The sequence below is a fragment of the Chanos chanos genome, chromosome 6, assembly GCF_902362185.1.
Source record: "Chanos chanos chromosome 6, fChaCha1.1, whole genome shotgun sequence".
Taxonomy (NCBI): Eukaryota; Metazoa; Chordata; class Actinopteri; order Gonorynchiformes; family Chanidae; genus Chanos; species Chanos chanos.
Window position 1 is genome coordinate 25,609,109 of NC_044500.1, and position 25,266 is coordinate 25,634,374.

Below are 25,266 nucleotides of genomic sequence, written 5' to 3' on the forward strand. Positions count from 1 at the left end.
CATCCTTTCTGAAATGGTTTTAATTAACCTCCTAGTATAGTTAGCGGTAAACTGACCCCTTGGCTGTGACCTTGCTTTGTGATAGGTCAGTCTTCGCTGATCAGGACTTTTGGGGCCCTGGTACCAGTCAGAACCAGTTGAAGAAGTCCGCTCATGATCAAACAACAGGGCCTCTAGCCAACATCAAAAGAAAAAGAAAAAAAAAGGCCAGAGCAGCTGTTCTGTCTCCTCGGTGTGTGCGTGTGCAGAGTCTAGACTCTCAGAGTTTGGTCACTGTGACCTGAGCACGGAGCTGAGGAGTAAGAAGACTCACTCCTCTCCTCTATCCACTGACTGCTCTGTTCACTGGCCTAAGTGTTTCGCTATAGCTGAAAAGCCTGGAGCAGTTTGATGATGAGGAGAACAATAATGAGGGATTATTCTGACACTCTTAAACTATGTGAGAAAGCAATCTAACTTATGTTCTTGTGGTTGTGAAGAGGAAGAAAAGAAAAAGACATTTAGTTTACTAATCAGCCACAGATGAGTGCAGTCACCAGAGTCCATGTGTTTGGCAAGGTTCTCATTTCAGTCAGGCATTTTAAGACTTTTAATTACTATGTCACACAAGCATTTCTGTGTGTCATATGAACACTTCAGCAGTTACTTCGCATGTTTGGAGAGCCACGAGAATATGAGACGAATGTGTCAAAACTTAGATGTGGCAGTCATGTTAGAGTTTTATATTCACTGGCATGAGATATACACTGTGAGAGTGAAAATAAGCAAATAAGCGAGAGAGTGTAAGAGTGTGTGTGTGTGTGTTGGATTCAATGTTTGGGATCATTTTTTGCAAATATGTTGGACCCTAACGTGTAGCCTTGGGACTGTGTGTAATAGTGCCTGTGTATTGCCTGTTTGTGTTTGAGACAGAATTCAGAAAATGAATGTAAACATGAGGGGAACATGTCAAATATGAGGACAACTTTTGGCTTCATGTCTCAGTTTCTTCATCCCAAGCCCTCTCCCTCTCCCTCTCCATATCCCTCTCTCTCTCTCCATATCCCTCTCTCTGTCTCTGTCTCTCTCTCTCTCTCTCTCTCTCTCTCTCTTTTTCCCTCCCTCTCTGGAGAGGTGACTTCTGGAAACGTCTGCATGTTCCTGAAGTTGAGCCAAGACTGACACAGTAGGAAAATGAGATCATTCCATGACCAAACCTTACTCCACTCCTCCTTTTCCTCTTTCTTAATCTCTTCTTCTTCTCTGTCTGTGTCCCCTCTTTTCTCTCCCTCCATCTCTTTCCCTTTCCTTCATCTTCATCGCAATAACTTGCCTTCCCCTGTCTGAAATCAGCCCCATCTTAAGATTGACTGAAAATCATATTGTTTTCGCAGAGAGAGAGAGGAAGAGAGAGAGAGGGAGGGAGAGAGAGAGAGAGAGAGAGAGAGAGAGAGAGAGAGCTTTTACAGCTGGAACACAACGTTCCTCTCACTGCTAACTAATACCAGTCATTCAGACATTCAGGATCAGTTTGTGTCAGCAACAGAAAACTGCCAAGGGGAGACATGTTTAACAAGAAAGGCAAAAAACAGTAGAAACAAAGTAGAGCCCTCAGTGCTGGGGAGCATTTTTTGTTTATATTTACATTCGTTGTCCTCATTCTGTCCAAATTAACCTGGAGTTTGTGGCACAATATTTTTGTTTCCCTCCCCACCATGTTTTATATTTCTAGAATGTTCTTTCTAGGCTTTCCAGGGATGGGAGAACCTTAAGAAAGTTCTGTGGAAAAAGGGACAGAGGCCTTTCTTGTATATTAGTATATTAGAAAGTTGACTGATACCATTAATAGGATATGATATGTTTTCATATCTACTGTATTATCGGTTTTGAAAGGTAATTGGTGTTTAACAGTAATAGCAGTGACAGCACAGTGCTATCTGCTGAGGAACCTACACACTGTCACATGACTCAAAGCAAACACCGTGTCACCACAAGTCATTTAACATGAATGTTCACACAGCAACACAAGAGTGCAAGATTAATCTTATAGCACTCAACCACAGGTCATCAAGTCTTTATCATAATCTGTCAAAACAACATTTTAAAACATGATACAAAGGTAAATCCTCACCAGTGCCTTTTCCTTTAAAACATAATGTAAATGCCAAGTTGAGTGATATTTAACCAAGCACTAAAAAAAACTGTCTCTACTCTGCTGCCACCTAGTGAAGAACAAACCACAAAACCACAGAGCTGACAAATAAAACCTTTTCATTGCTTTAATCACATCTCCTTTTTCACTGGCTGCATTTTGTTAAAGATACACTGTGTTCATTGAGGGTTCCGTGGTGTCCACCTCCAGGTCAATCAAAAATCTTGGCATGACCCTGGACGACCAGCTAAACTTCTCAAGCCACAGCGCAGTGGTCACCCAGTCCTGCAGATTCTCCCTCTACAACATCAGGAGGATCCACCCTTTCCTCACTCAACAAGCAACCCAGCTCCTAGTTTAGTTCCAGCACTTGTCATCTCCCACCTTGACTATTGCAACACCTTACTGACTTACCGGCCTGTGCCTTCAGGGCGCTTCTGCTAGTTCAGAGTGCTGCTGCACACCTAGTATTTCATGTCATTTTATCAAGGATTTCACCTTCATGTCACTCCACTACTCACTGCACTGCACTGGCTTCCAGTTTAAGACACTGGTGCTAGCTTACCAGGCCGCAAGAGGCTCTGCCCCATCCTACCTTCAGTCTCTGATCACTCCAAACACTCCAACCAGATCTCTCCGCTCAACCTCCTCTGGGCAGCTGGTGGTCCCTTCACTTCGGGAACCCGGCAGCCGTTCCACTCGGCCACGTCTTTTTTCTGCCCTCGTTCCGCGGGGATGGAATGACCCTCCTCACCCAATCAGAACTGCGGCATCACTCGCCATCTTCTGGAGGAGGCTGAAAGCCCACCTTCTCATAATCCACCTGTCCCGCAATGTGTGATCTCTCTTTTATGTTATGCTTATGTTATGTAATGTGTAACCTCTCTTTTATTTTATGCTTTTATATTTTATGGTATAAAATATGAAAAAAAATCCTCTGTACTAAACTTATCTCTACGCTGCAGGTTCTGTCTACAGATTTCCGTTTTATCGTTGCAGGATATAGGCCTACAGGAGCGTGGCACTGAAAATAATTAATTTGCATTCCTACTGCAATCTTTTGCTTATGAGGTAGTTAAACCTGATTGATACACTAATTGTAAGTCGCTTTGGTTTAAAAGTGTCTGTGAAATACCAAACTGTAAATTGTAATTTAGGGAGCTTAATTAGTTAATGTGGTTCCTTGTATTTACTAAACAATTTAGGATTTGGGAGGGGACCATTTGTTTGTCAGTGTAGAGGTGCCCCGCTGAGTACAGGAGCTGTTTTAATTACAGAGAAATGTGGTTGTGTCATTAGGTAACTCCCACCCTTCCCCTCCCCAAAAGACCCTCCATTTTGTGTTTGGTCACGATTACTTGCAATTTTAGAAAATGTATCAATTGCCATCAGCAGGGGGCAGCATTGGGCCAAATTACTGTGAGTTTACGGGCACAATTAACATTTGAAGACTAAAGAAAATGACATGTCTTAGTAGATTCCAACCATTCTTTTGCTTTATTGCAAATAAAGGGTGTTACTGGGTTTCTTTGTCACTGATAAAAGGAACTTCCTCAAGGTGTGGACAAAAATGGGGCAAAGTTGCACATAAATCAATATTTAACCACAATGTCCTGTGTCTAAGACAGTATTTTGCAATCATGTTGGTTAGGGCCCCCAGCCATGCACAGTTCTCTCACAGCTCTAAACACACCTGTCTCAGCAAGCTCTGTGATCAAAGCCGAGGAGGACATTCAAATGTGTAAGGCCCAGTCCCACACCAGAAAATGCTTTGGTAAAACAATATGCTGCACTTTGGCTTTGTCATTTTTCCATACTCACATAAATAACATTTCTACATTATGTATCAAAGAGTTTACTTTCATGTTTGTCCTCTTTGATTAATTATGAATGATTGTCACCATGACAGAGCAGAACGTGGTTTGACTCACTGAGTTAATAAGACTCAAATTAGGGGCCACTCTGGTGTGTTCTCTCTCTGTATTACTCACAGTGACCAAGCACATGTCAAAGGGCTGGGACAGGGTGTCAAAGAGACACAGAGATGAAGGGAAGATACTGTGAACCGTAGGTTTATTCTTTTCCATATTTGATAAAATGACAGATGAAAAGACACAGGATTCCAGGGAGAAATAGGAAGGCCTGGAATCAGAATATTTGAATAGATACGAAAAATTATATATCATCAGAAATCCAAAGACAAAGTTTTGTCTCACATGTTGAATGTAAAACTAAAGTTACTAAAAAGGAGTTGCAAGTTTTATATCAAACAGCAGGGGGAATATCTGAACTGTAAAAATGTCCATGGAGCCCTGCACCTCAGCCCAAACTTGCATCATTTCAGTGGAGATATCAAAAAGTAAAATAATATAACCTTTCTTCCCTCCGTAATTTCCACCCAGACAAGGAAATCTGTCTTCCCTTGGTATTCCCTTGGAGAGATGGAGAGAGAAACAAAACAAGCACAGTTTATTTTCTTTTAATTTAAATCAATGCTCCAGTGGTCTGATCTCAAAATAATCATTTTATACTATTTAAAAGGGTTGCCATGGTAGCCCTCAGCGTACCTGTGCCAGAGTGAAGAGAGGGATGCTCGAGAGACAGAGGAGCCGAAACAACAGCTTCACACCAGTCAAATCTCGTTTGATGTCCGCGGCCGTTCGGGTCGCCACAATTAACCCATTGATTTGAAAGGCATTAAAATGGATAGTTATATTATAGGAAAGCGCGATCTCTTCTGATCTACTGAAGTGAATGAACGCTCTACTTCAGAGGAGCAGGTGTGCTCTTCTTTGTGGCAGTCTAGGAATTGAATAAAAATGGGGAAAACAAGTGAGTGTAATTTTAATATTAATGAGAAAGAAAATGATTGAAAACTGTTCAGGAAGCTTCAGGAGACTGGCCTACATTCGGTGACCAGGTACAATGAGAGTGGCAAGCCCACGCGCGTGCCGGCGTGACTTTAGCGTTTATTTACTCATAGTTTAGGGAAACCGTAGAGCGCGCTCATTAGCTGGTGGCTGAACCACCTGCGTCTACATAGCGCGAACAGTTTAATGTTGGCCTGTTCTGAGTCAAGGTTAGGTCATATTTTATGGTAATTTTTTAAGTATGTTGCTTAAGGGCGCATGGCTCGAGTGCCAGTGAGACTGAAACTGCACTTTACAAATATTAATGAATTATGAATGGGCAAATAATTTCACACAAATGTAGGTTACATTTGCGATGTTTCATATGTTTAACCTTGCAAATACAGACAGAACATTGGGGCAAAATTCATTTTATACTTAGCTACCCAACTGTTCACGCCAAGGTTGATGTCAGCTGTATTTGACCACAAAGCAGTCTGCACAGATGCAAATGCAAATGCGCAGATTTTATCTTCATCTGTGCAGTCTCTGTTTGTCCCACACAGCTCTACCGGGGTGGAAGTTCTAGGTCTTCCCTCCGTCTGCCTTTGTTCACAAGAACTAGCCTACACCAGTGCATTATGTAAATCAGGAGGTAACTTTGCTCTGACGAGTTGTGCTGGTTTGTCGAAAAATGCTACCGTAGCGCTAATCGATAACAGACCCTAACCCTAAACCTAACCTTAAGAGCATGCGCAGAACCGCTAAGTAGCACATATCTATAGGTTGCACAATTCGTCAGATGGCGCATGATTATATGGCAGCGTAATATCCACAGTGTCCGAAATGTATCAACAGCTGTCTGGCCGTATTCCCCCAGTGAGTGTTCTATGTGAGTGAGTGAATGAGTGGACAAGTGGATATTTCGAACACAGCACTAGAGTACGACAGCGCCTCGTGCCAAATGGAGTAGAACTCCACGCTGCAGATTTGTATTCTTTGAAATCAGTGATCAGTCATTGACAACATGACTGAGGCACTTATAATTCTTCTTTAAAGCACATTTACTTTTCACTCTTTAAATGATTTTAAAGACTCCTTCGCGTGACGTAGTTCAGTTTTTGACATGGGGGGGGGGGGGGGGGGGGGGTGTGGCTCTACACCACACTCTACAGGGGTGGGCAAATCCAGTCCTGGAGGGCCATGGTCCTGCTGTTTTTCTTGTCAGCTAACTAAATACAATCTCTGATTGGCTGAAGAGCGTGCACACATGTTTGCAAGGTGAAAATCAACAGGTAACTAAGTGGTGAAAACAAAAACCCGGCAGGTCACTGACCCTTCAGGACCGGATTTGCCCACCCCTGCTCTACAACCTAATGATACAAGCTTATATGTAGTATAGCAGAGACTGTGCAAAGGAGTTCATGTTTTTTTCAGCCGGGCAAGACTGAAAACGGTGAGAGTTGCCAGTACAGAAAACGATCACTATCCACTATTCTTCATTCAGTGCGATTCAGCAAGCATTCGTGATGAGGAAATGAGGAAAGACCACTGCTTTATTGTGGAGACGGAAATGGAGTAATTGAGGTCAGACAAGCGGAATTAAAACGCTCTGCTTCCTCCATGTACTGTAACAGATGCTGTTTCAGCTGATAATTCAGTCTTAAATCCACTCTGGATTTTGAGGATGTAAATGTGAAGGCGTTCACAAGGAACCAAGACAGTCACTGTAAACCTCAGTAATCTGCTAACAGTCATACTACACCAACAAAACGGTAAGTAGCCTATATCTGCCAGTTTACTTCCCCAACAATGGACATCTCTTGACATATGGCTTACACTCTGAGGACAAAGAGAAAGAGAGAGAGAGAAGCGACCGAAGGTTTTGTGTACATAGTTTTATTAAAGTTCTTTGAGAGAATTACTCTGAAAACAAACGATACCAGGGAAACGTTCATTTGTTCGTTCAGCTGGCCTCGTTACTTAGTGACAGTGTGACAACAGAAACTGAGACTTTTAAATACTGTTACAGACAAACCAAAAGGGTCTACGGGATCAGCGATATCATACACACGCAACCATACGTCAGAACGCAAATAAACAGAAATCAAAAACTGATACTTACAAACAAGTATTAATTTATAACTGAAAATAACTTTCAAATAGCAACAAACATATGGATGTATGCATTAATATTGCCTTAACTAAGTGCATTTTGAGGCAACACAAACCAGCAGAGATGGTGAATCTATAAAACTCTTTGTATAATTTATAAAGATTAAAGACCTGACATGAGAGGTTTTTTTCCCCCTAATCTATATGCAAATCTGCTCACATTTGGGGTAGAGCAGACAGGAAGAGCTGTCCTTTTAAAACAGTCGAACTGTCTTTCTACAGACTACTCAGAGCCTGGTCAATGATACATGTGAACACATACTTATTTCTACTAACAAAAACACACACACAAAAAAAAAAACCCAAAACAAAACCAAGTGCTTTTGAGAGTAGGAGCCCTGACTGGAATGTTGGTAGGTTGATGCCAGTTGTTGTTATGACAAAGCAAAGGCAGTGCACAATGAAAAGAAAAGAAAAAGAAAAGAAAAACAACCCACATACATCTAATCAAAGAAAAGTCACATGGTTAAAGACCCTTCAGGTTGAGAAGGTTGAATGATCCTGGTTGTGTGGACACAGCAGAGAGGGCCTGGCCAATGTTTGTGTGTGTGTGTGTGTGTGTGTGTGTGAGATTTTTTGGACGCAGGTGGGGTTTTTTTTTTTTTTTTTTTGGTTTTATCTCCGTTGAGTCTAAGTTCAGAGGAACATCGGTCCTAGCCCACCACAAACATTGGGTTAAGGGCTAAAACGTCATAAAGCACTGCATGTTAGAGAGTGTGTGTGTGTGTGTGTGTGTGTGTGTGAGAGAGAGATAGGCGCACACACACACACACACAGAAGATGAGTGCACTCTGACTTAGACACAGATGATTTTAGACATGAGCAGAGTAACCCCGCTGTTTAACAGGCTGTCCCATCAGCTCAGCTCACCTCACCTCTACAATAACTGCACTGTCCCAGGTCCAGAGAGGCCACCATCTCTTCAGGTTTTCTTTAAGGCCAGCCTCTAAAAACTGTTTTCCTGTTTAATAGTCTTGGATTAAGTCCATTTCCTATGGATGTTCAAAGGACTTTTATAGGTCTTTTTTTTTTTTTTGAAGAGACTGAATCATGAGGAAAACCTCTGAGCATTATGACCTCTCTAGACCTTGATAGATCTTTACTGGTCAAAAGTAAAACTGGCCTCCAGAATGCCTTTCAAGAGACATTACAGATGTAATTAAATCTAATGCGTACATCAGAGGTCTGTTATTTTTCTGTTGTCTCTTTGTGTGATTTCACCTAAGGGAGAGAAGGGGAGGTTCTGCAAGGTGCTCCCTGGTGTGGGGCCAGAGAGGGAGGTGAGAGAGAGACTGAGGAAGAGGAGGAGTTAGGGACAGGACAGCCCGCTAAACGAGCAGGGTTTAACCTCAGCAGCCCGCCTGACTGATGTCAGCACCTGATCTCCTCGTCACCTCCATGGTGGTGAAGATCTAGGAGAGGAATGAAAACAGAGAGAGAGTTAACTCTTTACTGGATGTGTTTTTCTAACAGGCTAAATGCTACTCTAATTAGCAAAACCTGGCCATTCTAGTGTGATTGCAGGGAGATTATTTTTTACAAGAAACTGCGAGTTAATCATAAATTCATTTCCTCCTGCAACACATTCTGTGGTTGATATTCGCAGTGTGTGTTCCCCTCCCGGCTGTTTCCATCTTACCTCGGCGCAGGTGGGGTGGATCCCAATGGTGTTGTCCAGCTGGTTCTTGACAATTCCACATTTCATTGCCGCTCCAAAGCCCTGGGTTACCTCACCAGCATTTGGTCCCAGGTAATGGAAGCCAACCACACGCTCCTACAACACATCACACAAACAGTATCCCCGTCACTCACACACTCTCCTCTGGCTTACCATGATACTAATGACTTAGAGCGCAGAGAGGAGGACCTGAGCACACAGGCATTTTACCCACCCACAGGGACAGGGTTCCTGCTCTCAGAGGGTGAGGTCGTACACAGACACTGAGACTTTTAACACTGAACTACAAGGCTGGTCAGTACATCACAAAGTTTTGTATAGTACTCACACTGTCCAGTTTATTGCAGATGATCTTGGCGTAGCACCTGTTGTTGTCTCTGCTGGGAACGGTGTATTCCAGAGGCCAGAACAGGCTGTGGTAGACCTGCACCCCACACACACACACACACACACACACACACACACAGCATTCTAAAGTCACACAGAGTCTTCAGATACATAAACCACATACACTGGCCAAACATCAGCTCCTCTGGATCTTTATATTACAAGAGCTAAATCAAAGAAAGCTGCTTTTTATTGCTTACTTCATCTGTAAAAGGAAAGGTAAACACACACACAGACATAACAGGGTGAGTAAACCATGCAGAAACAGTCACACACCTCAATGTTGTCCTCTCCATAGATCTCCACAGCCTTCTCCTCTGACAGTCCACAGGAGCCGTACTCCAGAGGGGTGAATACTGTGGTGGGCACGTTCACGTAATCACACTGCGCGCGCGTGCGCACACACACACACACACACACAGAGTTATCTTGGGATATCAAGTTGTGCAGGCTAAGATAAGAACACATTTGGTCACAGGTCATGCTGTTGTCTTAGACTTTTACGACATACTTGGCAAGAGATTTATGGTCTGCATCCTCTATGGAGTTCTATTTCCCCATTTTGTCATACAGTAGACAACAACACAAAAACTTCTCTCAGACATACAGACATTTACAGTACAAATCAAATCACATTAAAACCCTTTTTATAACTTCTTCACTAGTCATTTTCTTCCCTCCCTTTTCCCCCCATTTGCTGTACTAGGCCAGGTCCGGTTTCAAAGCCCCGGTGTGTGTGTGTGTGTGTGTGTGTAATACTGCTAAAGGCCAATGAGAGTGGCAGAATTGCTCATCACAGACAGGACAGTTTCTCTGTCATCGTGTGGCCGGCGCTGACCTTGATGGATGACCCGGTGAACAGCCTGCGGGCCAGCAGTTTCCCAGCCTGGATGGCGACAGGCGTGAGTTCCCATTTGCCTTCCAGAATGTCTCCGATGGCATAGATGTGAGGAACGTTGGTCTGCTCTTCGTCGTTCACCGGGATCTTCCCGTTCCTGGAGACAGAGCGGAATTGGAATGACAACGGGAATGAAAGATTAGTGGTAATCATTTTGTGTTTGTTTTTTTTCCCCAAAAGCAGCCTGGCATGCCGCCATTTCTCCCGTGGCTCAGAGTGAAGTGACAAACAGCTGTGGCTGTGAGCCTCTCAGATAACATTGCTCCAACAGAGTGAAAAGTCTACACCGGAGAAAACGGAATGACCCAACTGTAAGACTGTAATTGAAACTGTATCTTAAATAAGATTGTGTAGGAGGTCAGTAATACTGTATCAATGTGTCCCACCTCCACATTGAGCCTGATGTTTCTCCCACAGCCACAGCAACTACAGCACGGTCAACAGCTATGACCACATGGTCACACCGAAATATGATCACGGCTCTCTAGTCACAAAGCCACTGTACTAACTGTGATCTGAGACACAGCACTAAGAACGTCCAGCTTCTGTCACATCAGATCACCAAGATGGAGACAGTCACAATGGTGGGTGTGTGTGTGTGTGTGTGTGTGTGTGAGAGGGAGAGGGAGACTGCATGTGTGTGAGAGAGAGATTGTGTGTGTGTGTGTGTGTGTGTGTGTGTGTGAGCAGCACACAGAGAGGGGTCATATGCAGTCATATGATTCATTCTGAGGGGTCTTTAAGACTCATGTGGTACACTAATCTCCACACTACAAAAACTCACTCTGACCTCACACACAAACACACACCTCGCACACACATTTCACACATGTGCACATGCACATACACACAGACACACACCCACCAGTCCGCTGACCAACATTTACACACCACCCTTCCATGTATTCAGATACACTCTGGTTTAAAAGCAGAGGTCTGAACACTGCTCCTTGTTTTTCATGTTCAGAGTGAGTGCAGGAGTGTGTGTGTGGGTCTAATTGTCCACCACAATAATGTGTTTCCTTCCTCATATTCCTGTCCTGTTTTACATAAGAAGAAAAATCGTCTTTGCCAGTCCCAACTCTCTTTACTCTCTAATGGAGCAGATGTTTCAAAACCCTTAATGTTTACATTTCAAAAGCTTACCCAGACTCCCAGCCCACACTCATTCCCAATATCACACACCCAGTTAGATGCACACTGACACGCTTTTCCAAAACACCCACTAGTTTGTGTCCTCTGTTGTAGTATAATACATGCATAGCCTTACACAACACTGCTCACATCAATGCCCCTCCCCTCCCACACACACACGCACTCTGAGCCATCAGCTGGTCATGCTGCTGAGTCACGGTGATATTCTGAGGCCGCCCTCCAGGTCATTACAGAAACACAGACTCTCAGATTGAAAGAATGAAGGGTGGATGGGAGGTGAAAGAACAGATACACACACACACACACACCAAAAAGGAGAGAGCACCAGTGAAACCGATAACAGAGAACAGAAGTGGCGACATACTTTGGGTTGACCTTGACCCCTGCCTTGTCCAAACCGATTTTTCCTGTGCAGGCGTCACGACCGACGGCTATCAACACCTGAGAGGAAGAGAGAGAGAAAAACGAATGTTTGTGTTCGGAAGTCACCTTTAGCTTTCTGTCAGCTATATTCATTATCTCTGTGTTAGTACAGTATGCGTGTTCATGTACACTGCCCAGCCAAAAAAAAAGTCGCCATTTGGATGTGGAGCCTCTGGAGGCAGTGTTATGATCTGGGGTTTCTTCAGTTGGTCAGGTCTATGCTCAGCAACGTTACATAGCAATAAAATGAAGTCAGCTGAGTGCCTGAATGTACTGAATGACCAGGTTATCCCATCAGTGGATTATTTCTTCCCTGATGGCACGGGCAGATTCCAGGACAACAAGGCCAAGATATGTCGTGCTCAAACTGTGAAAGAGTGGTTCAGAGAGCATGAGGAATCATTTTCACACATAAATTGGCCACCGCAGAGTCCTGACCTTAACCCTACTGAAAGTCTTTGGAATGTGCTGGAGAAGACTTTACGGAGTGGTTTGACTCTCCCGTCATCAACAAGATCTTAATGCAACTCTGGACGGAAATAAATGTTGCGATGTTGGATAAGGTTGTCAAAACAATTCCACAGCGAGTACGTGCCATAATCAAAGCTAAAGTCGATCCAACGAAATACTCGAGGATGCGATTTTTTTTGGCCAGGCAGTGTATGCTGGAGCGTGTATAGGTATATGGAGAAACTTAAAGAACAGGACTGTGGTGTGAATATGAGAAGGTGTGAGGTATGTAGACAGACAGGACTGTGGAATGAAGGATACGTACGGTGTTGTATTCTCCCTCGATGATCTCATCACTCTCTGTGGACTTGGCCGTCACCTTCAGCCTGCCTGGAGTGCCCTGCTCCAGCTGTTCCACCTACACACACACGGACACCAGACCAAACAGTGTAGTGTTCAGCACTATATGTATGTAATCAGACAAACATGGGAACAGATATTCACAGTTGCTGGATTTTGACTGTTTAATATGGGCAAGGGCGAGATGAAGTTTGAGAGAGAACCCATTCAAGTCTGTGCTAATGGTCTACTTCATAAGAAACAACAAAACCCACAAGTTAACAGCATGACCCCACACGGAAGGTACACACACCTTGATGGGAACAAACTTCCTAATAAATTTGACACCGTGGGTCTCCATGTACTCGCCGGCCCTGTTGGCCATGTCCTGGTCGAAACCACGCAGCAGGATGGACCGTACCATCACGGTAACGTCCAGACCCAGACCCGCCAGAAAACCCCCGCACTCCAGAGCCACATAGGATGCTCCAACCACCAGGGTCTTACCAGGACAGTACGGCAGAGAGAACAGGTCATCACTGCAGAAGAGAGAGAGGGAGAAACCAATGATTTGGTGAAAGATGAAAAAATTCAAAGAACAATTGCTCAAAAAACGCATAACCAAGATCAAAGTTGTAGTAAGGGCAGGTAAAAAGAGCAGAGCTTCCTCTTTAAAAACTCGACAAGAAAAAAAAAATGGTCCTTTGATAACAGATGTAGGCCAGAGGTGTACAGTCTGTGGTAGAGAGATGGTGCTGGTCAGAGAGAGCAGACGGCAGATGGATCTCGCTTCAGTAATGTGAGAGCACACATGCCATCTTATCCCAGGCCTGGCACACACTGGGACTGAACCTTTCACCCCAACCCAACACAACAGCACCAACCTCTTCCTCTGTTCTCATCCCGGCTCTCTCTCTCTCTGTGTCTCTGCTCCCTTATACTCACTGCCCAGTGAGAAAAGCACTGTTTAATGGACTACAGGGGAGCTGTGTGCATTAACAAACCAGTGTGTGCGCACAGCCAGAATGTCTGTTGTTACCATAGAAACGGCACAGGTGAATGTGTATCAGATGACATGAGAGTTCTGGTGTCTAAAGTTCGGCGGGGTGTTTGAATCCTCCACACCAGCCTTCGGCAGAGAGACGCTTTCTGGGCGTGGTTTATGAAGGGTGCTAGGCGACCAGCTGTAGAGTGACAGCATCCCACCACACAAACAGACAAGGCTGTACTATAATAGGCAGGTCTGCACTACAAAGTACGATTACTCAGTTAATAACATTAAACTAAGAGTCAAAACAGCCCAAAAGGAGAAGAGGCAAGAGAACTCTTATTGGACATATTTGTTGTTTACAGCAGACGTCCAGGGTGTCAGAGAAACCCTGCTCAACAGCAGCAGTGTGAGAGGAGAGGGAAGACTGGCTGTGTGGAGACCCCCTGTGCAGGGACAGCTCCAGTGGGGGAGACTCAGTCAGATAAACTCCTGGTCCTCCAGGAGCAGAGCAATCAACACACAGGCCTAAACTGAGAGGAGCACAGCTCACTCGGGAGCACTTATCTCTGTGTGTGTGTGTGTGTGTGTGTGTGTCGTAATGACGGAGAATCTCACCTGGTGATGCAGTACTCCTTGTCTCCTGGGATACCCAGGTAACGAGGTCTCTCTCCCGTTGCCAAGACAAATTTGGCAGCTGTGTAGAATGTTTCTTTGCCTCGTTTGTTTGTCGCCTGTTAAGAGATAAAGGTTTAAACTCTATATGCAAAACAAACATTTAAACGTCCCTACAGACACGGGGTTAATTTAGCATTAGAAACATATTGATATTTAAGTAGTGTGCAGATGTGATGTTTGTTTCTGTATGAGGGTGCAAAGGGTTTCAGTTGTAAGAGAAGGAAATGCCTTTTGTTGAAAAAGCAAGGGGTATTAACACTCACACACACACAAACCCACAGCATACACACATGATCTGGATCACAGAAGTTTAAGAGTATTAGATTAGTAGATGACATGTTAATGCCTGTGTGTGGAATGTAACAGAGCAGAGAGAGAGAGTGTGTGTGTGTGAGAGACTAGCCTTGATTTTGTGCGGCTCCACAAACTCAGCATAAGCGTTGACATAGTTGACATTCTTGTCCCGTAGTGACACACGATAGCCCCAGTTCAGAGAGCCAATGTAGTTACTCACTGCCGTTTTCATCGTCTCCCAGTTATGAGTCACTGTACAGAAGAGGGGGAGACAAAACTCAATGACATTAGTCAAACCCATTCCCTCTCCATCTCTCTCTCTCTCACACAGTTCGAATCTGGCTACAGGTCCTCCAGTCACTCTCTTTAGGCAGCATGATGTCAGAGTGTCAAAGATTGGAAGAGTTAAATACATGGCGTTTAGATCCCTTATTTTCATCACTGGCTTCACAGACTCACAGGCATCTCTGACAGCTGCTCACTGACAGTGTGAGTGAAATTACGTCACAAAGGGGAAAACGAAACCCGACGTGGAGCAGAGACGTGGTTCGTCCCACGGCAGGGGTCAACATACCACGGTAACTTACGAGACCATGACTGAACATTGACCCTGGACGGGCCTCTAGTTCCATCTCTCTCTCTCTCTCTCTGACCTTTGCACAAGAGTGTAGGTCTCTGAGCCTTTCTGGCAGTTTGAACCAGTTTCCCAGTAAAACTCTGAACCCAGTGATATTAAAACTACTCATTTTTTCAGAGGTCATTAACCTCAGTGTTACCACACTAGCCTTTGTCACTGAAGAGTCAAGAATTCTCCACCCCAGAAACAGCCTCTCTAAGTCCACTGCGCAATAATGGTGAATGGTGCTCCTGGGAAGTCATAAAACCATTGACAGGTCACTATGATCATGCGGCAAACATTAACCTGTAACTTATTTTATTTTATCTCGTGAAACGCAAATTGCTTTTTCAACTGATCTAATTAACGACGTGGCCACTTGTGCAAGTGAAGAAATCTTGGAAAAGCATTGGCTACAGGACTCCCAAACACACATTTCTCAATCAGATAACACAGCTTGGAACTGGGTCTTATTCCACATTCAAGTGTGAACCAAATTGGAACTGAAGCGAAGTGACTCATATTTGATTTTTGCTGTTCACACTGCACTACACACATGACATGCACATTACGTTCACCAGTTCACCATCACATTTGTCAGTGGGAACACAGGCCGGTTTTCCGTGACGCTGAACAGGTGCTATAACTTACCTGCCTCACCGAATTCCCAGCCAAATTTACGGGCGTCCTCCATGGCAGTGCCCAGCAGGGCTGTCTGGTGCATCAGCTTTTTCGGGATACAGCCAACATTCACACAAGTGCCACCCAGGCCTGGAGGGACAGAGAGAGAGAAATCCGTTCAACAAAGTTACACAGACAGGTAATTCAAAATGGGGTGCAAAAAGAGAGACAGGTTTCTCTGTCGACACTAACCCCATGTGGTGCCTTTGGGCGTGGGTACGACATAGTCCAAAACCATGACCTTTTTCCCAAGCATCGCTGCCTCCTGTCAATCAATGGAAAGAACTGGGTGAACACCAAAGCTCACCTGACCAAACACACATCGCCTGCATCTGGCTGCCAACAGTGAGGCTCAGATATGGATGTGGACATCCAGGGCAGCTTTAAACTAATCAGTTTGCTTGACTGAGTCAGAAGTATAGACTGTCCTACAGGAAAGCTCTTTAACTGTTTTCCTAATGGACAGTTTTAACTTCTGGCTCAAGTCACCTGACTAACTGAGAACTCCTCCTTAATGGAACTACCTCCCTGAGCATCTCCACACTCTGTGATAACTGTGTTAGATTGCCAAGCCAAACCTCATGAACAAAAATAGCATTACATGGCATTTTTTTTAAAAATTAGAAATTCTACAGGCCTTCTCAGTATTCTTTTGTGTTTCTAAGAGGCGCCTGAGGTGATTTCTGGTGAAGAGGGGGAGTCCCTCACCTTAGAGCAGGCCAGACCTCCGGACCCTCCACCGATGACAACGAGGTCATAGTCGTATGTCTCCGCCTCCCCACTCAACAGCTGCTGAAGAAGGCCATCTCTGTGGGCCTTCACAGAGAGAGAAAGGGGGAGAGAGAGAGAGAGAGACGTTACCATGACGATCAGGACAATCATCACCATGGCGATAAAGCACAATAACAAGGATCAAAATACTCATGTATCATTCATGTCAATTAAAGGTCATTTACATATCCAAATAAGGAACCACCTTCAAATGGCACATTTCTACACAGCAGGCTAGTTTAACCCAGCACACCACAACGCTGTGGGCATGTCACACACACACACATGCACGCACAAATACAAAAAACACACACACTTTGCAAAAGGTGATGAAACGCTGTCAATGTGAAACACTAATCCATTCTCATGGTCTCACTGACTCTGTTCTTCTGCAGTCTTTCATCTGTGTGAGTGCAGGTTAAAGTAGCTACTCTATCGTCAGATGCCTCACAGAGAGGACAGAGTGTGTGTGTTCTGTATATTTCAGAGCGCTGACAGTACCACATTTTCCCCTCACTCCTAAAAGATCCCTATCTGCAGATAAGGCTGAAGAGCCGGCACTCCCAACACTGAAATGACAAGTTTTCAATACACACTCTTTACCAGAAAAGAGCCGGGGGGGGGCATTTCTACACAAAAGACACCGCTGAACCGACAATGTTTGAGGTTGGATTTGCTCTGAAGACATGGGTAAAGCTCAGTAAAACTGATCTGTTGTGAAGACATGGGTAAAGCTCAGTAAAACTGCTCTTAACCAATAACCACAGAAGTTACAGACTCTTCTGTCAATGTCTTGGTCGACACAGGATATTCTGTAACTCAGACTAAGCGGTGGGTTCAGCCACGCCCCCAGCCCGCCGTGGGGAGCCCCTGTACTCAGAGACTATATTTAGAGTTATTATGAGTGGAGGACTGCAGCTCCTCATCAGGCTTTTCATGTTACATCACCAAACCTTAAAATCAGAGAGGAATCATGGTTTACTATTCAACCATCTGTATGTCTCGATGACCGCGCATGTTCAAGGAACAGATTCACAACCCTCCTTAAAAAATACAAAGAGTTTCTTCAGATTTCTTCATTCTGATCTAGGCCAAAAAAAAATAAGAGTCAATAAATAAACACCTACCTGCACAGTTTTGTCGCAGCCGCCGATGTGTTTCTTGTTGACGAAGACGCTGGGGACAGTCTTCTGCCCAGTCATCTCCAGCAGCAGCTCCTGGTAGTGGGCTCCATCCTCTAAACAAGACAAACACACACCGTCTGACCAGCCTTACGTTTAAACACCACCTTCCCTCACTGGCCTAATTCACACTCCCAGCCAATTCCACAGAAACCTGTCTGAGGTTAGTCTGAAACACACTGGACGATCAGGTTTCATAAAGGACGGGACAGCAGAGCCTCTGTGTGATAATTCTCTATGTAAAGCAGTGGTTGTATTACTGCAGCCTAAACACCAAGGACTTTACATGAACTAATCAGACCTCTTTTGTCTCTGTTCACTCTTCAGCTCCTCTGCCTCACATGACTACCAGCCAGACAAAGAGCCTTCAAATGAATCCAGGGACTATTAATCACACAAAACAAAGTACAGAGATCTGTCAAGTGTTTGACATGCAATTAATTTAGTATTGTTTAAGGACGTAAATTCATATCAGTATAGAACACGCCTGTTTGAGTGACAGCTGAGAGTTCTGAAGAAGCGCGAGTGACCCCCTAATGTAGCTTAGAGAGAGTGACTGTACTGTGTTGGGCAGAAAGGACATGACAGAGCAAAAATAATTCTCTCTAATCTGTTAAAACTGATTCAAATAAAGAGGACATAAGAGAGTGGCTACTAACACCAGAGCAGCTGGGTGTAAGGCATAGAGAGAAACAGAGGACAAGAATGACAAACATAGGAAGAAAACAAGTCTAGGGTTGAGAGAGATGACAGGAGCACTGCAACGCGCCCCCCCCCCCCCCCCCCCCCAAAAAAGATGGTAACAGTGTGAAAATCCAAGGAGGAAGATTTAAAAGGGGTGAAAAGGAGCAGAGAGACTGAGATAAAGACAAGTGGAAGGGAAAAAGAAACAGGAGACAGTAAAAGAGAGATGGAAAGAGAGATATGGAGAGCTGCCAAAGTGAACTGGGAGAGTGACTAAGCAAGTTCTGTAAAGTTTCACTTAGTGTCAGGGACATCTCTGACTCCGCGTTAGCTAAAGTAAACCATTAACAAACGGCTCACGGCGTAAAGGAGTGCCACTGTACTCTGAGGTCTGCAGAGTCCGGATTATTTTAGCCTAACTCAGCACTCTGCCAGTGGTTTTAAAGCTCAAAGCATATCACCCATTTCCAGTCTGCCCTCTCCTTGGGACAAACAAGTTTTCATCCAATTACGAGACAAGATCTGATGAATGTACACATGCAAAAAGCCAGAGGGCTGGTTCACACTGCCCTCAAAACAAAGCTGCAGTAAATCATGAGTCGCGTTAAGCCCTGTATGGTTTCTTCACTCAAACAGAATGACGGGCATTTCAGAGTCAAAGTGAAACCTCTCTGTAAACACAGTCAGCCTTTTTACTGTCCATACACAACAGGTGAGGGTTTAAATGTGATTTAAACGCGAGTTTGGTGACAGAACCAAAGGCAGAAGAGGAGGAAATGCATCACTGCTCTTCTCTGTTCAGTTCTATAAGCAGGAAACTGTTATGAAATCAACCATTGCAGCTTAAATTTAACAGACTGCTTCAAAAGATTGAGCGACCTGAATAAGGTTAAGAACTATCCACAGCCTTAGAGGGCTGGTCCTCTTTTTGCCATTGCCTTGTTAAAGCTGACTACAGTTTCACTCAGTCCCTGCCCCAATCAGGAAAATGACTAAGCAAAAATCTTCAGAACTGCAATTACTCAACAGCAGCCATATACTTCAGGACTGTTACACTCCAGATGAAAATAAAGATTATTTTTATCTACATTTCACTTAGTCGAAATAAGAGGTCTTTTAACAACAAGACTAGCTTCATTTTTGCTCAGTAATTATTCAGTGTACAAGTTCGCTGATGAACACGTAATATGACATTACATACAGTAAGATCGTTAAGATAACGCGCCGAACACAGTTACTTTCTTCTGGCTGGCAAAGGAACGCAGATGAGTGCCTAATTAGCAGTAAATATGCAATCAGAAAAGTAATGTTTTTAAATAAAATACAATAAAACATTTTTGCATTTCCAAGCTCTATTTTTTATCTTTAACCTGGACCCACGACAAGTAACCTGCTGTATGACGTGTAAGGGAGGCAAACAATGAAGTCTTACCCATCAAATCCAGTTCTACAGCGTTGCATTTCACGTTCAGCTCTTTGAAGAGATCCTTCACCTGTCACAATGAGAAAGGGACACGAGATTTGGGACACCAAATACGCGTAAACTATAAATTGGTATTTATGAATGCGTGGATATTTCACTATAAAACTAAGCAGATCGTAGCACATTACTAAGTTTCAAAAGAACAATTTGACGTTCGGATGCGAAACTTAACTTACTGAGTCATGTGCCCATTCGCTCTCGTTACAGTGAATTAGAGACATGAATCAAGTCCCCCCACCGTTTAACGGTGTGACCTAGACTATAATAGACTGTACTGGGCTCGTTATGTAGCAACATACACAAGACCACATTAGGTCAAGTTCAGGCTAGGACGTCACAGGTAGTCCGGACTGAATTATTAACAACCCAAACGAAGCGTCATTAATATCGTATTTCCGAACATTATGAAGCTTACGCACGCCAAGTGTCGAGACTTGAAACCGGGGAACAAACAGATACAATCGTCTAACTACTAAATTTAATGCAAAATATCGGTAAAGTTGTTCACCTTTGCTAGCTAAGGGCACATGGCTAACTCAGTGATGTTCCTTTATAGAGAATTTCAATCTCTCCCATAACGACATACTGCCTGCTCAATATGCGAGCTAAATTACTCGTTTCGCGGGAATTTGTGCATTACAGAAGAGGTAGAAGGACTAGTGGGTGGGCGACGTTAACTTAAGTTCGCTCAGCTGCCTAAGCTCTACCGAACTATCCACAATGCACGCTAAAACTTACCGTCACACAGTACGGACAGTAACTTTTACTGAATATTAACACCGGATTCGTATCGATGAGCTCCTTTATTCGAGATTTAATTTGCTCTCGCCCGACGTCATTCTCTATAGGCGGCATGGCTTAGCTGGATAGACGTCTCCCGTCTATGTTGCCGTCGGTTCAAGTTAGCCAAGGCGGCTAGCCGGCTATGGCTAGCGATACTCCTCGAATTCTCTAGACTTGGAGAGGAATCAATCTTCCGCCACACGAGTTATGTTGCGATGTTGAGCTGGAGTGCTGTCCGCTATTCACAGTATACCCAATCACGCGGCCAAACTCATACGGCGACGAAACCTTCAAAATTGCAGATCGTAAACATCATAAATTGCTTGTCCGCATGATAGCTCTTCTATCTACCACTGGCCTGCCGGTTTCTCGACCGCGCCAAATGTCTTACACACCTCTTGAGGTGCAATATAAAGTGCGGTGTGACGTCACACAGTATGCCTGATCAGTATAAAATTTTCTCAGAAACTCAGTAAGTCGAGCCTATTATTGTATTTATGCTGGAAATTATCTATTCAGTCTATTGGCAGTTTTAATGTTAATAAAGTATGTTTAAGTAAGTCGTCAAGTGCAAAACTAAAGTACGGAAAATCGGGCAATCCTCGAAGACAACTAAATGTTTTACCTTCTTACAACGTTGCCACCTGGTGGCCAAGAAATGCATGTACGATTCATTGGCTTGACGTTATTCATTATTATATCAGTCTATTATGAGTATTACACTACTATTATGAAGGTTTTTTTAAGCTCTGCTTTAAGTGTCTGTCTTTGCTGTTTATTGTAACAACGCACATTTTTGTCAGATGTAATTTATTACTACTCTTGTTTAATTCCAATATAGAGCAGCAAAGAATTATGTATAAACTGAACAGTGTAGGTGTTTTGCCTGCCTTGTGATGTGTTTTGCAGTTCCGCCTCTTATTGACCACTGCCATTTACTGTTACATTCTATTGCTCTTCCCCTAGCGTTTTCACCTCAGGCTTAGGAAAATACTTGTATGTAAGTAATGAATGGTATGTTTTATCGATGCGAACGTGTTTGCGTGTAAATGTAGACAGAGCTTTCAGCTTATCGACAGTGCTATATGATACGCATGTTTCAGTATACTGTGCATAGTTTGCCCGTGAGGCTCTGTTAGTTTGTGTAGCCATTCATGTCTGTTAGCGTTTGATACATGGTGTCTTTCAGCTTACGGTTATGTTATCTAGTTATTCATGATACTCTAGGTTATCAACAGTAATTAGCAATTTATAGCCAGTACTAAGTTATTAGCAGTTTATAACTAGGTATGTGGACAAAATACACAACATTACTTGAGTCAAAGTATAGATACTCCTGGTCAAATATTACTCCAATATAAGTAAAAGTTGTTCAGTTAAATTTTTACTTGAGTTAAAGTACTGGAGTACTTGCTTTTAAAAATACTTCTGTTCAATACGTATTCAAAAGTAGATTTTCTTTTTAATGTCAACACATTGTTGTGTTGCTGCCACAAAGTATTTACATAAATTTGCATTTACAGAGCCTCATGGCTCTAAAACAACCTACTGAATGCACTGACTTGCTTGTAGAACCTGTAGAATAAAAAGCTTGTGGAATATGCTACAAAGCTTATAGAAACCCAGTTGGATCGAATGCTTCCTCTATAAAAGACAGTGTATAGCTTCAATCAAACAGGCGCTTGGTTAGCTCAGAATGGCCTTAACAGAATAAACAAGTCATAATGCTGTAGGCTAGGTTCATTCTACTTCTACTACATAGCATTGCCTGAAATGTGAAACAGCTGGATGACCCTTGTCACCGCTTGCCCCCCCCCCCCCTCCCCCCCCCCTCCCTCTCCCTCTCCCTCGGTCTTAATGGAATCGTACTGTGTTTATCTGACAAGATTAAAACATATATTTCTGAAAGGACTTTTGTCAGTAACGTTAACTCGGCATTTTCGGTAGCTAACTATTAGTATGCGTCAGGAGTGGATTCACACAGGACCCGGTGTTATGTCAAAAATGGTTTCCAAGCTAACTGGTTTCCGTACGTGTTAACACGCTATGTTAACAGTAGCAGTTGTGGTCTGACTCTGTCACCAGATTCGTCACACATTCGCAAACATATTAATTATCTCATAATCGCATCTCATATCTACTGCAGCGAATATGATTGTAAGTGAGCAGTGAGCACTGCATCACAGCCACCTACGAAAATTTAGGCAAACAGCGAGCGAACGCGAACGCGTACGGGAAGCAGTTAGCGTGAAACCCAGCTGATTTCAGAAATCTCAGACATGGGCATACTACATACTACTCGCATACTAATTATGACGTAAAAGTAGTAAGTAGTATGCAGTACGTGAAAAATAAAAATTTTGCAGTACACTACAGTTACCCGGATGATGTACTACTCTGGCGAAAATTTCTAGTATACATCCCGAGCTCACTTCGCCGACTACTGCATCCCATGAAGCAACGCGGTGATTTCCAACTGTCAAAAAATTTTAAAAACATGGCGGACAGCGACAGAACCAGCTTCAACTTCAACTGCAGCTGCAGTTCCGAAGATAAATGTATCAGTTGCATATTTTGGTGTAATAAATCTTCATACGCTTTCTTATACGGCTACTTTTGATACATATTTGTGGTTGTCGTGTGTTGTTCGATTTTAACAGAACAGATAGCCCAACCGATAGCAAACGTGTAGTACACTACACGAAAGTTGTCATAATTGCGTACCATACTGTATACTAGTGTGTGGAGTAGTGCGCAGTATGCAGTGTATACTAGGCTAGTATGTAGTACGGTAGTATGCCATTTCGGACACAGCCATGGATTTAAGATTTGGCCATGGGTGCTCTGGTGAGGACCCTTTATCATTTTAATCTGCCATAGTAGCAGCCATCAGTAAAACTGCCAAGTTCAACTGTAAAAAAATGCAGCATGCACTTCACTGACACTACTGGAGTAGTTTGCTGTGATTGGTTTTTGTCTTGTGACGAACACAATATGGCCCATCGCATTTTAGAAAAGAAAATTCATCTGCTGACCTCAAAGCTAGGCTTCAAAGTCATGAGTAACTGTACGTTATATTTATTTATATGCTATATTTACGTCGTCTTTGCTATATTCATGTGGAGCTGAATGTTTATTTTGTGAAAGGCAGGCCGATATATCGCCCAGTATATGCATGAACAAATCCGTGCATTCGCGCAGAAAAATATGTTTTGCAGGTAATTAATTTTCCCACAAATAGTGTGATCTTTCTTCAAACACCACCGTTTCACCATGAACCGCAAAGTAGCATTCGCAATCGCCGCTAACCATGCGCGGAGACAATAGGGACCAAAATGCTAACATAGGAACAAAAATTTAAGAAAACGTTTCACAACGAGAGAATATAAAAGGAACACATCTGCCCTTTGATTGGCCGTCGCTCGACTCTGTCGCTGCTCATTTGCATAAAGTTGAACGTTGCTCCACTATTTTTTTCTCACCAGATCGCGGCGATTTTGTCGTCAGGCGATTAGTCGCGTCCTGTCGCTCAGTGCCGCCCAGCGACCACTGGAAATGAATGACTTCCTGTCGCTTGTTGTGGCTGCCGGTGTAAGCGCAGGGCCTCGACTATAGCCGGTGGGATTTTCTCCTATATTTTATTCCTCCTGATGCACGATTATTCAGGTCAGTTCAATCACGGGCTCCATCAGATACTTAAGTATTTGTACCAAAATCTGATTCCACCTGTCAGCAATTTTAAAATGGAAATTTGAGACACCTGGGATAACTGGGCTTGTTTTGGAAAAACGGCCACACGGTAATTAAATCAATACACCCGATACATAAATTCAGACTTGAATCTCGTCAAATTTGTAGTTTGAATTGAGAACGGCAGTCGACAGATGCAGCTTCGCCCATCTCAACTGACTGAGGCTGTGAATAATTTACTTTAAATATATTTAATTATTCTTCTAAAATATTGTAGCATAACTGGGGGAGATCTGCTCTTCGTAATATGCATCACTATGGTTTTGCGTATAGTCCTTGTAATGGTATTTAGTAGTGAGAATGAATGCAAGTTGTTGCGTTAAAAGTTAGCCTATTTAAACTATTGCTATGAGTAAAGTTTCAGAAAGAAGTGTACTATTACGAAAGTGTGACAAATTGTTCTAGGTAAACTGTCAAAAACGTGAACGAATAATCTTTCAACGACAATAGTTGTTAATTAATGCAAATGATGCCCGTCACTCACAGTAAAGAAATTAAGGCGACAAGTATGTTGATAACATTCCATGTGAAGCGAAAATTGTAATTTAGTGAGAGCTGTATGTTTATTAGTTCCGTTCAGTCATGAGCAAAACAGAATATTTTACACATATTCGAAAATTGCACTATAGCTCCGCGCTCTCAATAGTTATTTTGTACTAAGGGTGTGTCTTTCCTTCTGAGAGCGATTCGATCTGCATCTCGATACATAATGAACGATCCGACGCAGACAACGACTCGATACGATGTGATTCAATATGTGCAAATAGTTCAATTTTAATTCTGCTATATTTAGTTTATTCTACTGTATAGACAATATAGAGTAGGTATAAATCCACAGAAGCCGTGTGTGTGTGAGGTGAGTTGGGATGTGG

The 25,266-nt window shown here is 43.3% G+C and overlaps 1 protein-coding gene across 2 annotated transcripts; it reads right to left on the reverse strand.

Moving 5' to 3' along the window:
* Positions 1-6,869: 6,869 nt before the first annotated feature.
* Positions 6,870-21,003, reverse strand: txnrd3 (thioredoxin reductase 3). 2 transcript variants are annotated; one of them, XM_030776287.1, is made up of 16 exons: positions 20,600-21,003; positions 19,811-19,871; positions 17,641-17,750; positions 16,451-16,558; positions 15,935-16,007; positions 15,713-15,832; positions 14,555-14,697; positions 14,092-14,207; positions 12,799-13,024; positions 12,472-12,564; positions 11,638-11,714; positions 10,059-10,215; positions 9,497-9,604; positions 9,162-9,257; positions 8,795-8,929; positions 6,870-8,567 (listed from the first exon to the last, which is right to left on the reverse strand). In XM_030776287.1, the coding sequence occupies exons 1-16, from the start codon at positions 20,714-20,716 to the stop codon at positions 8,505-8,507; spliced, it is 1,803 nt and encodes a 600-aa protein (XP_030632147.1). In that variant the 5' UTR covers positions 20,717-21,003; the 3' UTR covers positions 6,870-8,504. The 2 variants fall into 2 exon arrangements, with proteins under 2 accessions (XP_030632147.1, XP_030632148.1); XM_030776288.1 differs by lacking the exon at positions 9,497-9,604.
* Positions 21,004-25,266: the final 4,263 nt, after the last annotated feature.

Bases quoted from the DNA above. Each gene is read 5' to 3' on its own strand.
- txnrd3 (XM_030776287.1), bottom strand. From the start codon at position 20,716: ATGCCGCCTATAGAGAATGACGTCGGGCGAGAGCAAATTAAATCTCGA. The intron at 17,751-19,810 runs GTAAGACTTCAT...TGTCTTGTTTAG, and splicing joins TGTAGAACTGGATTTGATGG to AGGATGGAGCCCACTACCAG. The intron at 14,208-14,554 runs GCTAGTCTCTCA...ATCTCTTAACAG, and splicing joins TGGAGCCGCACAAAATCAAG to GCGACAAACAAACGAGGCAA.